Source organism: Heterocephalus glaber, unplaced genomic scaffold (genome assembly GCF_053883595.1).
Source record: "Heterocephalus glaber isolate CG9 unplaced genomic scaffold, H.glaber_assembly_v1.0 deba00001444, whole genome shotgun sequence".
Lineage (NCBI taxonomy): Eukaryota > Metazoa > Chordata > Mammalia > Rodentia > Bathyergidae > Heterocephalus > Heterocephalus glaber.
Genome location: NW_028258297.1, coordinates 25,329,713 through 25,346,450, shown reverse-complemented (window position 1 = coordinate 25,346,450; position 16,738 = coordinate 25,329,713). Strand labels below are relative to the sequence as shown.

Here is a 16,738-nt window from a genome sequence, read left to right as displayed (position 1 = left end):
GATTTCAAATCTACTGATATTGTATTCTCTGAAGTAAGGGAATTTGCTCTAAGAGATTTCAAACAAAGCTACATGTTCTTAAAGTAGGCAAGAAAAGATTTTTTTTTACTTGTAACTACCAGGTATTGCTGTACCGTCAGCAGGAAGCTCAGAAATATGGGGTAAGAAAAATGAAAAAGAAAAAAAACAAAGAAATAGGAAGTGGTAGAGCCAGGTATGGTGGTACACGCCTGTAATCCCAACACTTAGGAGGCTGAGACAGGAGGACTGCCGCCAGTTTGAGGCCAGTCTGGGTTACACAGTAAGTTCAAAGCCACCCTGAACTACATACAAGACCCAGTCTCAAAGAAAATAAATAAATGGGGGAGGGACTCAAATAAGAAGCATGGAGAACAAAGGAAAATGTATTTATGATAGTTCATTATTTTAATACAACCAATGTTTAAAACACACTAACTGTTTCAGTTAAACTGAATATAATGAGAAAAGCATCCACAAGAAAATATTAGCTAAGAGTACAGTCTTAAATTTTTATCAGGGCAAGGAATACTTTAAATTTCAAATTAGCAATAACATGGTCTTGCTATTGGTAAGCAGTATTGCAGTCCCTAGGTGTAACAGATGTATCTGGCAATGAACCTGAACAAGAAAAGTGACAGTGTTAAAATACAAAGTAATTCTGCCTATTGCAGGATCATGCAAAATATAAACAAAGGCTTCTGGATACTTCCTCTACCAGGAGCCCTGGAACACTGGTAAAAACTATAAAAACGTGGTGTAGACAAGTAAACAAGAAAGTCTGTACATAAAAGGCAGTGAAATCATTTTAGCATAATAAGAAACATAAACAAGTACCAGCAAATACTTTTTAAATAACACTGAAAGATAAGTAGCCACTATCACCTCGCAAGTAGAGAAAGCAGACTTACTCTCACATACACATTTCTCTATTAAAGCAGCAGCCAATGCCACTATCTTTTTAAAAAAGTGACTCAATACTGCTTACCAATAACAAATGCTGGCGGGGCTGTGGGGAAAAAGGAACCCTTCTCCACTGTAGGGAGTGTAGGCTGGTGCAACCAGTGTGGAAATCACCTGGAGATTTCTCAAAAACCTAAAGCTAGAGGTTCCATTTGACCCAGCTATTCCCCTTCTTGGTATCTTTCCGAGAGAATTAAAAGCATCACACCACAGCGATATATGCACACTCAGGTTTATAGCATCACAGTTTGTAACAGCTAAATCTTGGAAACAGCCCAATGCCCATCAACTGGTGACTGGATAAAGAAGATGTGGTTTGTTTGTTTTTTTGGATAAAGAAGATGTGGTTTGTTTGTTTTTTCATAAAATGGAGTACTATCTTGCCACAAAGAAGGATGAGCGTGAGATATTTCTCACTAAATGGATGGACCTTGAGACCATATTCTTAAGTGAAATAAATCAGACACACATATTTAAATATGGCATTGTTTCTCCGGTGAGAAACCAAAAGCAGAAACAAGGACTAAAATGTACAATAGATACTGGGAAACAGGAAGAAAATGTTCAAATGGGAAGGGGAACAAGGGAGGTGGGAGGAAGAAAGGGATAAGAAAAAAAGAAAATAAAAGGAAACAGTGGAAACAAAGCTTTTGCACACAGGAGGGGAGGGGTTTTTAGGGAAGGGGGAGGGGAAAAAAGAAAAGAAAGGATGTATCATATACAGGTGCAGATTGCCTACAATGAGTGTTATCATTATGTATGCCTAAAATGTACTGATGTTTTACTATTAAAAAAATAAAACTAGGGGGGAAAAGTGACATCACTAACAACGCCCCCTATGTCCTATACCTCTTTTCAGAAGTTGATTTTAAACTTGAGGTAAATCTATTCATTCTTTCTCCAACTTGATACAATTTAAAATAAATCAAATCCCAAACCCCAGGGTTCCCCATTCCTTCTCCCTGGTTTCCCTAATTCTTGGACCCAGCCCCCTATCACACCCAGCATCTGGCCATATCACCAATTAAAAAAAAAAGGAAGTGAGATACTGATGTAAGGTATCCCCATTGAGGGAATGACAGCCTAATGAGTAAATGAGTATTCTGAGTGCTTCCCATGCTCTCCAATCAAACCACAAGAGCTTATTTTGTCTTATATTGCCACATTATAATTTTCCAAATAACTATCTTTTCTTCCTAAATGTACTATTAAAACATAGAGGACAGTTTGATCTCAACTAAACTCTCAATCCAGAAGCGAACATAGCTATCACAACCATAACTTAGTCCTTCTATAACTAGTGTTCCATTTTTGAAATACCCAAAACAATAGAACATAAAATATTTTCTTTTCAAATTCTTGCTCCTTAAGTTTTTCTATGTAACACATAGGAATTTCACGCAAAAACTCAAAAACTTGCAATCTTCAGCATGAATAGGTTAATATTCAGTCCCAGGAAAAAGCAGCTCCCATTTGGGGACATGACAGAGCAAGGAAGCTTCCTCAGGAGTATGTGACTAGAAAGGAGCGTGTCACCAGGACCAGAGTCAGATCGGTACCAGGGATCAGCCACACATAACAATGAACTACTAAATAAACTTCTTGGAAAAGGAAGCATTTTAAAATTACATATCTTTCCAAAAGTCTTCAAGTTCAATATTATTCAACTACTAGCAAGTAAAAGAAGATTAAATCCGAGAGATGGCACTTGCTCCCATGAAAATTAAGTTATTTTCCTCAAGTTACACAAGATTAATTTAGGTGAGCAGCTGTACTCCTTCCTTAGTTTGTGACGTACCAATAATTTCATCTACCATCATAAGAAGAGAATAAGCATCAATATCTGCTCTCCCTGTTTGTCAGATTCCTCTGTGAAAAGAAAATGACAAAAGCACTGCTGCCCATGTAGTGAAAGCTCATCAGAATTTCCGGTGGAAAGAATAAGGCAGGTCTTTCTATGTAGTTTTCAAGTAAATTTACCACTAACACCAAACAATCTGTCAACAGGAGGGCAAAGAAGAAACCTAAGTTATGTGCCGAAAGAGGAAGAAAGAGGAATCTAAAAGGTAGGCTGAAGGATGCTGGTATCACTCAGCAAAAAGGAAAGAAGAGGTAAGGGGGGAAAATGACATCATTGTATATGTTTGTATAGCTCAGTAAAACAAAACAAAGAGGCCAGAGGAATACTAATTTTAAGATGTGCACTCATTACAAATAAATTCTATTTAATCTATATTTATATTCATTTTTATTCCCAAACACTATCATCCACAACCCCCATGAATTCTTTTCTTTATCTGAACCACTCTCCAGCTATTTGCAATTTTGAATAAATTTGTGGGGAAAGACTTAAAACATTCCCAGCAAGGGACACTAATTTTATTTTCAACATAATCAGTAAACTAAAGATGAAATATGGAATTTTTAAGACTCCCTAAAAAAAGACCTCTATGTGATAATATATCAGGTGTTCTCCCATTTTGTAAATTTCATTGCCACAGACATTCTTCTAGGACACATTGGCTTTAAACTGTTTTCCTAAGAGTAAGCAACACCTATACAGTGATGTATGGTCTATAGTTAATCAATATACAACTGTGAACTGGCTACGATTAGGCAGGCAATTTGTACTCAAGCAGATCCAAATGAAAACTATCACCTCCAAGCAAACCCATCACTTCTGACTCATTAGTACTGCCCTCCAGCTGTTAAAGATTTAAACATTAGCTTGGATTTTAATAACGGGAAAGGGGGAAAGTGAAACACTAACAACAGGGAGAAACTTTATACAGTCAGTCTACACAAAATTTTTTGTTAATGGAAACCAGCTGCAAGAATAAGAGATGCCATTTCAGTATCTGTGCCTGGTAAACTACTAATGGGTTTCTCCTACTCCAAGTTTCCACTCTGGAAGGAAGCCCCCTTAATTCATTATTCCCTCAGAGTTCCTGGCGCTTCTCAGAATTACCTTTTAAAATAACTGCTCTAGAGTTCAAATTTTCTATCCGTTAGTTGTGTGCAGTGGTTCTTTGAAGTGTGTTTCTAAGCTATTCCTTCTATGAGCAGTCAAGCACCCCCTCCTCAAAGAAAAAGATCCTATCTAATGCATATGATCCATAAAACTGACACAGCTTTAATTCAAAGTTGTGAAATTTAAACTTCATACTCAATAAAAATGCTACTGATTATTTTCACCATAATTCTATTTGAATGCCACAAACTTTAATTCTACCTCTTGGTAAATATTTTTCCCAAGCTTTCTCCCATAGGGTTCATAAATTAACTTAAAAGTTGTTCATATGTAAGCACCTTAATATTTAATACATTCTACTACTCATTCCAACACCAATAGTACCAACAAAAGTTAGATATACAGGGCCAGGGATTAGCTCAGTGGTTTCGACGCCTGCTGTGCAAGCGGCAAGGACCAGAGTTTGATCCTCGGTACCAAAAAAAAAAAAAAAGTTAGATATACACATAGGCTTTGTTTTCCTAATTTAGGACTCTCCCAGTATACTCTTCCTAATTTAGGACTCTTTCAGATACTCTTCCAGTATAGGTATGACATAATTTTAGTTTGCCAAAACTGCTTCTAGGAAAGTCACAGTTATACCCAAAATGAGTAAAATTATTTAAATAAGCTTTCAAGGCTAGAAATAAAAGGCCATTTTTCATACCAACATCACTCAGAAATCCTGGGACTGGGTACAAGAGAATATTATCTCTCAAATTGTAAAGGCTGAGTAAAATTTCTACAAAAGACACCTCTCCAGCACCCCAGGCAGCTGTTTAAAGCAAGAATATCTGCACCAAATTACTAGCAACTCAAAAATACATAAAACTGGTCTTAAAGTGAAAAAGCAAGAAACAAACCTCAATTTTGTCCGTTTTGGCATCCCCCCAGTATATTTTGCCTTCATCATAATCCAAAGCTAAACCATTCGGCCAACCAAGAGAAGTATTAACCAATACTACTCGGTCAGAGCCATCTAGAGCTGCTCGTTCAATTTTCGGGATTTCTCCCCAGTCAGTCCAATACATGTACCTACAAAAGAATATAGAAAATGAGCTAAAAGTAAATAATAATAATAAAAGTGAGATCCACCCTACATATTACATTGCTATCAACAACACCACAGAAGGGGGAAAAATAGGACTTAAACATCTGAAGAGCATGTTTAAGACATCTATAATATAGCAAGATATAAATTTTTAGATCAATGTTTTCTAGAACTGATCCTAAAAAGGCCTCACAAGTGACAATTCATTTTTGTAATTTTTTAAAAAAAGATTTTGTGCTTTTCCCATGAACTTCTGCTCTCTTTCTCGATGGCTTTTAATCTCTTAACACAAAAGATTATCTGGACAGGAATATTCATATGACAAACTGAATTCTTCAAATAATTTTCCCTTCAGTGATTCCTTTGGCTTTTGAAGGTTAAGTGGGTCTAAGATATACCATACTGAGGTATAATGATTTGTCACTATGTTTGTCATAAGAATAAATCTTACAGTAACAATAACATTGAGACGTATGTAGAAATCTGTGTTTCCCTGAACTATAGTCAGGATCATATGGCTAAATAATAAAGACACGAAATAAAGCTACATGGCTTGACAAGGTTTTTAGAGCCAAATTACTCATGTATTTTGAGAAATATGAAGTAAGATATATTCATATTATAGGTATTGAAACAATATGACATAAAATCTTGTTGGTGAGGGGGAAAGTGCTGGAAATGTTTTTCCAAATTTTTCACAGTCATTATGCAATCTGAGCAAAATCTGCAGACAATCCTCCAAGCTAGCATGCATTAAATTCATTTAGAGAGAAAAATATTCAAGATGTTATAGGCAAAAAAAAAAAAGGGCAATTCTTTGAGATGTTATTCTGATTACTATATTCTAACAATGAACAGCCATTACAGAGCTGTTTATTAAAAACCCAACATAAGTTGCACATACTTCATCCTGAGCTGATGTTTTTGGACACCTACGGAACACAGAAACACCAGACAGATTTACTACTAGCAGAGAATCTTACCCAACCATGGGATCTAACACAATAGCCCGGGGTTCCTCTAAGTCTTCTGAAATCAAGATCTTTCTCATGGTCCCATTGAGCCTTGTCACTTCTATCCGATCAGTGCCAGTGTCTGTCCAGTAAAGATTTCGTGCAACCCAGTCAACAGCAATACCATCAGGATGGGCAATTTGAGCAGTGACCACAAACTGACTGCCAGATCCATCTATGAAGGAGCGGCGTATGGCCCTCACTTCATCGTCAGTCCAGTAGATATAGCCTTCCACAGGATCATAATCTATGGCAATGGCATGACGAATGTCTTCTAATTGCAGAACGATGTCTGTAAAATCTGGTGTATCCAAAGAAATGCGTCTCAAGTCTGTCCTTCGGGCTAAAAGCAGTAATTCAGTGGCACCTAGAACAAAGTAAGTAAAGAAGCAATCATTTGAAAGCCACAGGCAAAGTAAAGAATACAAATGCAGAACTTCTTTAGGAACACATACATACACACACAGCACCCACCCCAACTCTCTTTAGAGTGGTCATGGGAAGTAATACAATCACACAGGGAAAGTCTACTATGAAGTCAAACTCTATGTTGACTAAATTCTCTAAAGCCAAGTTTTGTCCATTTTCTGGTTTCTTTTATTAGACAGCCCCTGGAATTAATACAGCTACTTAAAGGTAATCATCGACAATGACTAAGTATGAAAGGAGGAAAGTGTTATATAGTACAGATCCTTCTTTAAGAAGCATATTTTAAAAGGTACAGAAATCTATGACAAGAATCTTTGTGGTTGATGGCAATATTACAAAATTAGATTGTGGTAATGGTTGCACAACCCTGTAAATTTACTAAAAATCACTAAATAGTACACCTGAAATGGAAGAATTTTATGGTACATAAATTAGTTCTCAGTAAAGTTGTCTCAGAAAAAAATACAGGGCAATACTTGACACAACTGAGGACAAATCAAGCTATAAAGAAGGAAATACCCATAGCAGCAGTGGAGAGAGAAAAAGAAAAACGTCTTAGGAGTTAAGAGTTGTAGATCTAAGAGAACTTGATTCAAGCAGCTATACAAACAGGCAAAATATCAAATCTCTCTAAGCCTAGTTTCTTCATCTAAATGTCCTAAGGTTGCAATGAGAATTAAAGGAGATAAATGAGAAACTCAGGAAGGTATTAAGCATATAAATAACTCATTTAAAATTAACTGGTCTATTATTTATAAAACAGATTTTAAAATGTTTATTTCACTGAGTTTTCAGTCACGTTTATGATATGTTTATAACCCAAATCAAGATTCAATAAAAATATAATTGAGCATTAGAGTTTTAAGCTCAATCTTTCTCATTTTTAATGCTCAGGTAAATCATTCCCATAAAAATCACCCAAGACCCTAATAAACGGTAAGCAGGCTGACATTTGAAAAGAGCAAGAAAAAAATTATAAGCCAAAAAAAATTTTAGGATATAAACCTGAAGCATCAAGCTGGAGTTACAGTATAGAAGCAAAAACTAAGAAAAGTAATGATGTCTCTCAACATCAGCTTAATTATAATTATAAATTTACGCTAACTTGGAGAAAATACAGCCCAAAATGCCATAGCAAGCACCAACTAGAAGTAACTATACAATTCACTGCCCCTGCTAACTGTCAAAAGGAACCATTTGAAACTTTACAAAGTCATGGAGCTGTTAATTTGAACAGCAATCAAAATAAAATAGTTAACTTAAGGCTTCTACCTGCCAAATGTACACCTGAAACTAAAACGAGTTAAACATGTACATTTGCACCACTATGAAAAACAGACCGCTACTGCTAAAATAAAGCCTCGGTTTTAAAATCAGGCTACATTTTTAAACAAAAAAAAAGCAACATTACAAAAACCTTTTGTTTTAAATTGAAACCAAATTATTGTTTGCCATGGAAACCATCTGACAAGAGTCAGCCAGCTTCACCTTTGACTATGAGGATAATCTATCAATGCCAAGTCACAACAAATATCCAGTACATGGACTTGACTCCATCTCTCTGATTCCCTTACCTCCATGCCAGGAACACTCTAAAACTCTCTGAAATAAAGGCTTCTGCTTTTCAGAGTTAGATTAAAGAAGCCACTGCTAAATAGAACAATTTTCTTACCACCTCTTGCTAGAGAACCAGACAGTGATCCCAAGGGGTAAGAATGAAGAGTAACACCCTCATTAAGAAGAGAGAACTGGTGTTCTTCTGAACGAGAAGTCCCTTGAAATGTCCCAAATCAGTAAACCTCTCCAACATGCCCTCCCTCTACAGGGAATTAGGAGTAAGGAGAAGAGGCGAAGTGCGGTGGTTTAGTATAAAAAGAAGTTGCTTTTAGCAGTGCCATAGGACTTCTCTTTCTTCTTCTGAGAGGACTTGTGTCATTAGAAAGCAATTAAAAATATCATGCAGTTAGGCCCGGGATTTAGCTCAGTGGTTCCAGCAACTGCCTCGCAAGCACAAAGTCCTAAATTTGATCCCCGGTACAAAAAAACCACACACACACACACAAAATCATTCAGTTACTTGGTAGAAAATATATCTATCCCATTATAATCTTTGTAGCCTAAAATTTAATAAACACCTTTGCCTCCAGAGAGGTTCTGTATTTACAAGTGCCACCTGCTGTTAAAAATGTATTTCTAAAAATTAAATAAATAAATGAAAATGTATTTCTATGAGACATAATCATTTCCACATTAATCAATTCTGGTATCAATGATTATGAAAGGCTGATAGAGAACAAAAGCAGTACATAACTTTTTTTCAAAAAGAGCATGTGACTTAAAATAATAAATTTATAAAATAGCATTCAAAAGATGTCATAAAACATACATCATTCCTGGGGCCAAGGATTCAGCTCAGTGGTGCCGCTAGCTGCCTTGCAAGTGCAAGGTCCTGAGTTCAATCCCCAGTACCAAAAAAAAGAAAACATAGAACATTCCTGCTACAAAACCATTTGAGTGACAAATTTCCCAAACTACTGTAACCTATAAAGCTTTCTATAGAAAAACAAAATTAATCAGAAAATCTCAAATGCTCTCAAAGTTTTTTCTTCTTGGATAACATTATCTTACCATTTTTGCAGGTTTTTCCATTCTCCAGAAGTTTGACCCCTGTTGGGCAAGCACACTGATAAAATGGCTTGACTGGAGACATCAAACACAAATGAGAACAACCACCATTATCAATTCCACATGGATTTGTAGCTGTCAAATATAAATCACACTGATTAATACCAATGATTATGGATGACCTCCCTCATTCTAGGTACACAAAGGTTAACAACCATAACATGAGCAACTGTGATAACCAAAATTATTAACAAATGTTATCCAGGTGCTTGACTACCAAACCATCTGTAAGGAAATGAATTAATCAGCAAGAATTAACTTGACCATTTTGTATCCACAGAGGAACAAACAGAGCAAAGCAGGAAATCCTTGCCCTAAAAGAGCTCACAATCTAATCAGTAAGCCAAAATTAACAATAAAACTAGAAAACAAAACAATGAAACTAAATAATATCCTGCACATTATATTATAGACTGTAAGTATAGAGTCAAAAAGAAACGAAGATTTCATGGAGTTTGTAGAACATGACAGGAGCCCTCAAGGATAGGAAAAAAAGAAACATTTCAAATGTGGTAAGGGATATGAATAAAAGCTTAGAAGCCATACACTGAGTAAGATAAAATGAATAGTATAGATGTGCAGTCAAGGAAATTGTCTAACAGGAACTAAACCTGAATGAGCATAAAGGATGGGAACACTGTGGTGGACAGTACTGAAAGCCAAGAAAAGTAACTAGAATGTTGAGAAGTTGTGCCTTAGAAAGATTAATATGAAGGAGATAAGCAGAATGGATTAAATAAGAGGAAAAGCAGAAAAGATAATTAGCGGATCTACAGAAACTGTGGGATGGACATATTCAATACTCACAGAAAGAACCAACATAAGATGGAAACCAATAGAAGATGATATAAAAAGACAGGAACATCAAAAATAACTGCAAATTCTGAAGTATAACAGAAATCAACAGTGCAATTAAAACACACACAGAGAAAATGTTCTCCTGAGGGCTACAAGAACAAATTCATGAGTAATTAAACATTTTGGTTTTTTACAAGACAGAAAATAACACATTTTATTTTTACGGGCTCATGATCATCAGATTTCAATATTACACATTCAATATTTGATTATCTCCCCCTAGATGGAAAAAGCTAATACAAAGCAACACACGATCCAAAAAAAATTTTTGGCTACAGAACACAATCTGAAATATACTCAGACACATGCCAGACATTTATTTACACACAAGTGCCAAACACTTAACATTCTCATATTCCTTCTAAACTTAATTCCATTCCTCTCTTACAAGAGGTCACTGTGAGCTGACACAGCCCAAGTCACTGTAAAGTGTGACTAAAAATAGAGCAAAACTTTAAAAAAAAAAAGGAGAGGAAAGTATGATGCAAGGAAATGTTTAAGCTGGCATTTCATTCAGAAAGCTGAGGTACTTAAATTCACCGTCTAGAATAAATAATTTCCATTTGAGAAAACTGTCTAAGACACAAACTCCAATGCACACACACAAATACACTTGTGTGTAAACTTTAAAAACAAGTCCTCAATTTTTCATTTATTTCTCTTTTCTCTACCTCTATCGCTCCTGCCCCAAACAAAAGGAAAGGTAGTGTGTAGTAAATATAAGGCTACAAATGGTTTATTTTAGGCTATAGCTTAACCTGATTATATTCCCATGTTTTCTCTCTCTTTTATTCCCTCCTACTACTTTTCGATATGTTCTCTCTCCTCCCGACCCTCACTATAGCCAGATACCAGACTGGCGCAAGGCTGTTCCAACTTGCAACTTAAAAATCAAGATCACTTACCATTTGGCTGCCTCTGCTGGCTGAAGGCATGTATATCCATGGGAGAGAAGATGTTAGAATGGATTTCACGCAGACCCTCGCCAGTGTACTTGCTGCAAGCCAAAATGGAGTGTGTATTCCAGTCAGTCCAGTACAATGTGTCCTCAAATAACGTTAATGCAAAAGGATGTGGAAGGGAACCTTTAACCACTGCCTGTCTAGTTAACACAAAGAGAAAAACATTTTAAAATTTTCTTCATGGTAAAACACAAAGAGTGAGTTCTGAGAAGATGTCAAAACACACAAAAGTAAAAAACGAAAAATAAAGAATAATAAAAACTAAGTTACTTGCACTTCATCAGCCATCCTAAAAAATAGTAAATTACATAATCAGATCTTTGAAAAACTCTGGAGATGGAAAAAGAGCTTTTAAAAATCCTTCATGGGGCCAGGAATTTAGCTCAGTGGTTCCACCTACTGCCTCACAAGCTAAGGACCCGAGTTCGATTCCCGGTACCAAAAAAAAAAGTAAATATCCTTTGTGTCTCTTTAAATAAAAAGATAAATTCTCTCTAATGAACTAAACATAGGAAAATAAAGAGATGAGTAAAGCAAAATCCTTCTCTAAAAGCTATGATTTTTTTATATACTGACTGAAAACACAATTAGAAACCAGAATGGACTTGAAATGCCCTGACATTTACTACTTATTATCATTTCTGCAGGATTTGTTTTCCTCATCTGTAAATAAGGATAATAATCTATCTCACTGAGTCACTGTAAAGATGAAATGATAGCATATGCAAAGCAATTACACACTATGCTTGGTACTTAACAATACAGTACTTCATCAACGATTCCTCAATTTTAGGGTATGTTTTTCAGTATTTCCAAACTAATTTACTATTTCTCATATAAGCCATACATTTTATAATGTGAACATTTTGTATGTAAGTTTTTGAATAAAGCTTTTTAAATCAACAATTTATTAAACCCAGTAAATACTATGCTAACATTCAATTTAAATGTCACTTCCTTTTCATAGTCTTCCTTAATCTGTTTCCCTCCAAGTGAAGTTATTTTTCTTTTTCTAAGTTGTCACAATAGCTAGTGGACTGTAAGTATTTACTTATTCAACAATTCTGATTACCTTTTTGAGAGTAGGGATATGGCTTTTTTATATTCCCATGATCTCATACAATGTGCAAAAACTAGGTATATTAAACAGTAAGTGCTTGATAAAATTGAATGTTTTATTTTATGAAACAAAACAAAATTCCACAACAAACCAAGAGAAAAACAATAGTTAATACACTGTATATCATTATCTTCATATAGTTGGGTGCACTTGTATTTGATGCATATATATTTATGATTGTCATCTCTTCCTCTTGGACTGTTCCCTTTACAAGGATGTAGTAGCTTTCTTCGCCTCTCTTAATTAATGTTGGTTTGAAATCCACTTGATCTGCCAAGAGGATAGCTACTCCTGCTTTTTTTCAGGTTCCTGTTGCATAGAGTATTGTTTTCCACCATTTAACTTTCAGTCTATGAGTTTCTTTTTGAATTAAGTGTGTTTCTTGTATGCAGCATACTGTGGGATCTTGCTTCTTGACCCACTCTGCCAGTCTATTTCTTTTGAATGGTGAATTGAGACCATTAACATTGACGGTTATAACTAGTATGTACTGACTTATCCTTGTCATAACCTTTTCCTATTGTTGAATTCTCCCCCTTTGCATTTAATTTCTTGTCTTGCCCAAAGGATTCATTCTGCTGGGCTTCCTCGGGTTGTGATCCTCACTGTCTTTTCCTAGGATACTATTTAAAATTTTTTGGAGAGTTGGTTTGGTATTCATGAAGTTCCTCAGGTGTTCTTTGTCATGAAAGTATCTTATTTCTCCATCAATTTTGAAAGATAGTTTTGCAGAGTACATCAATCTGGGTTGGAGGTTATTTTCCTTTAGGGCTCGAAATACTTTACCCCAGGCTCTTCCTGACTTGAGGGTTTGCGTTGAGAAGTTGCTATGATTCTGATGGGATTTCCTTTGTATGTGATTTGTTTCTTTTCTCTAACTGCTTGTAGGATTTTGTTCTTCTGTTGGGTTTCTGAAATCTTAACTATTATATGCCTATGTGTAGGGGTTTTTTTTTGTTTTAATCACAGCTAGTTGGAGACCTATATGCCTCACTTACCTCAGTGTCAAATTCTTTTCTCCTACTTGGGAAGTTTTCTGCCATTACTTCTGTGAACAGTTTTTTATGTCATTTGCACCTTCTCTCCTGTTTCTTCATTGACTCTGATCAGTCTTATGTTATTCTTCTTTGAATCATCTAGCAGCTGCTGGGTTGATTTCTCATGATCCCTTACTATTTTTAAGAAATTATTCTTTTCCTGGTCACTAACTGCAAACCTGTTTTCTATGTCTCATATTTTGTCCTCACACTGGCTCATTCTGCTGCATAAACTTTCAATGGAGTTTTTAATCTCCTGGATATCTGTTTTATGGATTCCATTTGTTTCCTATGCTAGTATCCATCATGTTCCTCGGCTCCTCTATTTTTTAATCTGTGTCTGCTCTAGAGTTATTAATCCTGTCTTGCACTATGGACACAATCTCTGTTATCTGAGAAATTATTTCTGATTTCATTTTTTCCAGATTCTCTTTGGCTGCCAGTTCAGGGAGTCCAGGTGGCTGAGGATCAGATTGCTCCATCTCATTGCCCCTTGAGGTTGCCTTAGGTGATATGGAAGTCTTGAGACTTGTAAACAAGTTGTAAACAAGTTTTGAAACTTGTTTACGTGTATTCTCATTCAACAGATACAGCCTGCTGTGCCTTTGTTGAGGCGACTTTTTGCTCACCTGTGGGCTTCAATTCTCAGCAAGCCTCAGAGAAGCCTTCTCTCTGCTGCTCACCACTGTGTCAATTCCTGGGTTCAGAACGGTGGCCTTCTGGATCCCTGCACTGCCTTGTTGTCCAGGCAGTGTTTTTGCTGGGGCCTATGCATGCTTACTGATGGTATCTGGTCATGTCTCTGGCTGGGGCCTGCCCACCTGCACAGCTGTTGTCTGGGAGGGCCTTTGGTGGGGGCTGTGCACCCGAGTTCACTGGTGCCTGAGCAGTCTTCTGGCTGCACACCTGTGCTGCTCTGGTCCACATGGGCTTCTCACTGGGATCTGTGTGCACTTACAAATGATATCTGGGTGGCCTTTGGCTGTTACCTGAGCAGCTCTTTTCCAGGTGGCCCGAAGCGGCTGGTGTCTGGACTGGGCCCTGGCTGGGCCCTGCACATCTGTGCTGCTCTGGTCCATGAAGGCTTCTCGCTTGGATCTGCACACACTTAACCTCATTATTTTCAACGTAGTTACTCAGAGTACAAGGACAAAGTAGATTTTCTTTTACAAAGAACAGATATTAGCACAAAACTTTCTGTTCAATGTAAGATAAACTAGTAGCATAATGAGAAACCAGTAGTATAAATGAAACAAAAATTAAATGTTTTACATTTAAAACATGTAATTAACAGCTGAACAAAAAGCAGAGCTAAGAGGACAACCACTCAGGAGTCACTTACTGATGTGTCAGCCAATCATGACTTGTTCCTAAAAGTGCAGCTAACTGTGTAGCCCTCACTTTCTTCTCTCTGGATGGGATTACCAAACAGGCTACCTTCTGGTGCCCCTCCCTCCACAAAAGTTACTTGCAGGAGAAGGTGATTATAGCTGCTGAGAACAAAAGTTCTCAGGTAAGATCAAAGCCTAGTTCTTCAACAGTATGCCTAAGAGCTGAAGAGCCACAGAAAAGAAGATGAGGTAGCCCCACCAACACTGATGTTTTGATTTGCTCTAAGTACTCTCTAAGCATCATCTGATGTCTGTCTGTCTGTCATGCGGCATACTGATAAAGCTCAATTCCACAGATACACCCCAGGTACACAAGCTCTCTTGCTACCTCTTTCAGATTCCATGGCCTTTGCAAGTACTTTTTTTAAATTCCAAACCAACTGGACTTACCATTTACAAAACATCTCCATACACTGATTTGCTTCTATTTCTGCACCCCCTCCCAGAAAATCTGTCCCATCTCAGAACTTCCCACCTGTATGCTTACAAATCTTTCTTTAACCATACCACGGGACTACTGTCATGCAGTTTTGACATCTGAACCTGACCTCAGGAAGCACTGTACCTGAGGATCTAGCCAATGCAATCAACCAAGAGAAGAAAGCATCCAGACATGAAAAAGAAGTAAAACTATCATATTCAAAGATTATGTGAGTCTGTATATAGACTATACTGAAGAGCCTAAAAAACCTCCCAACCTAATAAAATAAATTCAACAAGTTGAGGAATATAAGATCTATTTATAAAAGTAAGTTATTCTGGGGGCCAGGGATTTAGCTCAGTGGTTCCCCCGCCTGCCTCACAAGCACAAGGACGAGTTCAATCCCCGGTAAGTTATATCATAAAAGTTAATTTTAATATATAAATTGAAGTTATTTCATGGCATTCACTTAAAACAATACTTAGATTGTATAAAAGTGTAAGAATCATCAGACACAAAAATTAAATAAAAATGAATCATAGTTCTAAATGTGAGCAGAAGGGGCTAAGTGGGAGGGGTGAGGAAAAGGAGGGAGGCAAGGAATTGAAACTGATTAAGATAGTTAACTGTGCATGTCAACTTCCCAAAATAAATCCCATCATCATGTAATATTAACATTCACTAATATTAAAAAATGAAAACACAAGCTACAGATTGACAGAAAATACTGCTAGGTCACATATTCAATGAAGAACTTGCATCCGACTCTCTCTCTCTCTCTCTCTCTCTCTCTCTCTCTCTCTCTCTCTCTCTCTCTCTCAAAAGCTCTTACAGCCAACAATAAGACAAATAAACCAATATTAAAATGAATGAAGACTTAACTAGTGCCACAAACATCTAACTGGGCCTTCTGTATAAGAAGGCTGAGCTATATGATGTTCACGATTATAGATACACCAGGCACAAGGCAGTAAGTTATCCACAGCAGAAACAAGAGTTAACACATAAAAGAACCTAAAACTATTTAACTATGATATTTAATTTTTTCCAAACTAATTACATTTCCCCTGATGAAAGGGATACATACAATATATTTACTATAAAATTTCAAACCAAATGTATCTTTGTCCTTTATTGTATACATCAAATACATGTGTAAATATAAATCTAAGCAAATATAACCAATTCACAATTATCAAGGAATAGAAAAACTGATTTCTGTTGTTTTGTTTTGTTGCAGTACTAGAGGCTGTCCCCAGGCCTTTGCATTGAGCTACATCCCTAGCCCATTTTTAATTTTTTTATTTTGAGATAGGTAGATCCATCTGCCTCAGCTTCCCAGATGCTGAGATTACAGGCATGTGTCACCATGCCTGGCTGATTATTGTTTTCAAAATAGTTAAGGGACAACAAGGAACCAACTAAACAACAGATTTACCATTAATAATTTAATAAAATTAGCCAGCACTAAAGCTGAGCCCTCAGCAGAAGAGAAGGAAATACTGATTCATAACAAAAAATGGAAAGGCCTACATTACAGCAACTACAAAGAGCCATATCACACCCTAATTACTGAGCTTCTTCAAAAGGAGTAATATACAGCAAACCCTAAAGTCTTGACTACATCTTAAGGTTTCTTTTGCCAGGAGAAAAATGATTAATTTATTTTGAAAAATCCCCTCAGCTTTTGTTTATCTAGTATGTTTCAATTTATCCCCCCTTTTATTAGTTGTAATTTTTATGTAGGAGTCAGTAGTGAGAATTGAGCCCAGGGCTTTCA

At 36.5% G+C, this 16,738-nt stretch overlaps 1 protein-coding gene across 3 annotated transcripts in view; it reads right to left on the bottom strand.

Moving 5' to 3' along the window:
• Positions 1 to 16,738, bottom strand: part of Lrp6 (LDL receptor related protein 6) — a 144,289-nt gene that overhangs the window by 50,996 nt on the left and 76,555 nt on the right. For all 3 annotated transcript variants that reach the window (XM_004845872.3, XM_004845873.3, XM_087214088.1), the window contains 4 exons: positions 10,933 to 11,129; positions 9,113 to 9,244; positions 6,026 to 6,422; positions 4,855 to 5,026 (listed from right to left, as the gene is read on the bottom strand). In XM_004845872.3, coding sequence (XP_004845929.1) covers positions 4,855 to 5,026; positions 6,026 to 6,422; positions 9,113 to 9,244; positions 10,933 to 11,129 — 898 coding nt within the window. The remainder of the gene's footprint in view (positions 1 to 4,854; positions 5,027 to 6,025; positions 6,423 to 9,112; positions 9,245 to 10,932; positions 11,130 to 16,738) is intronic.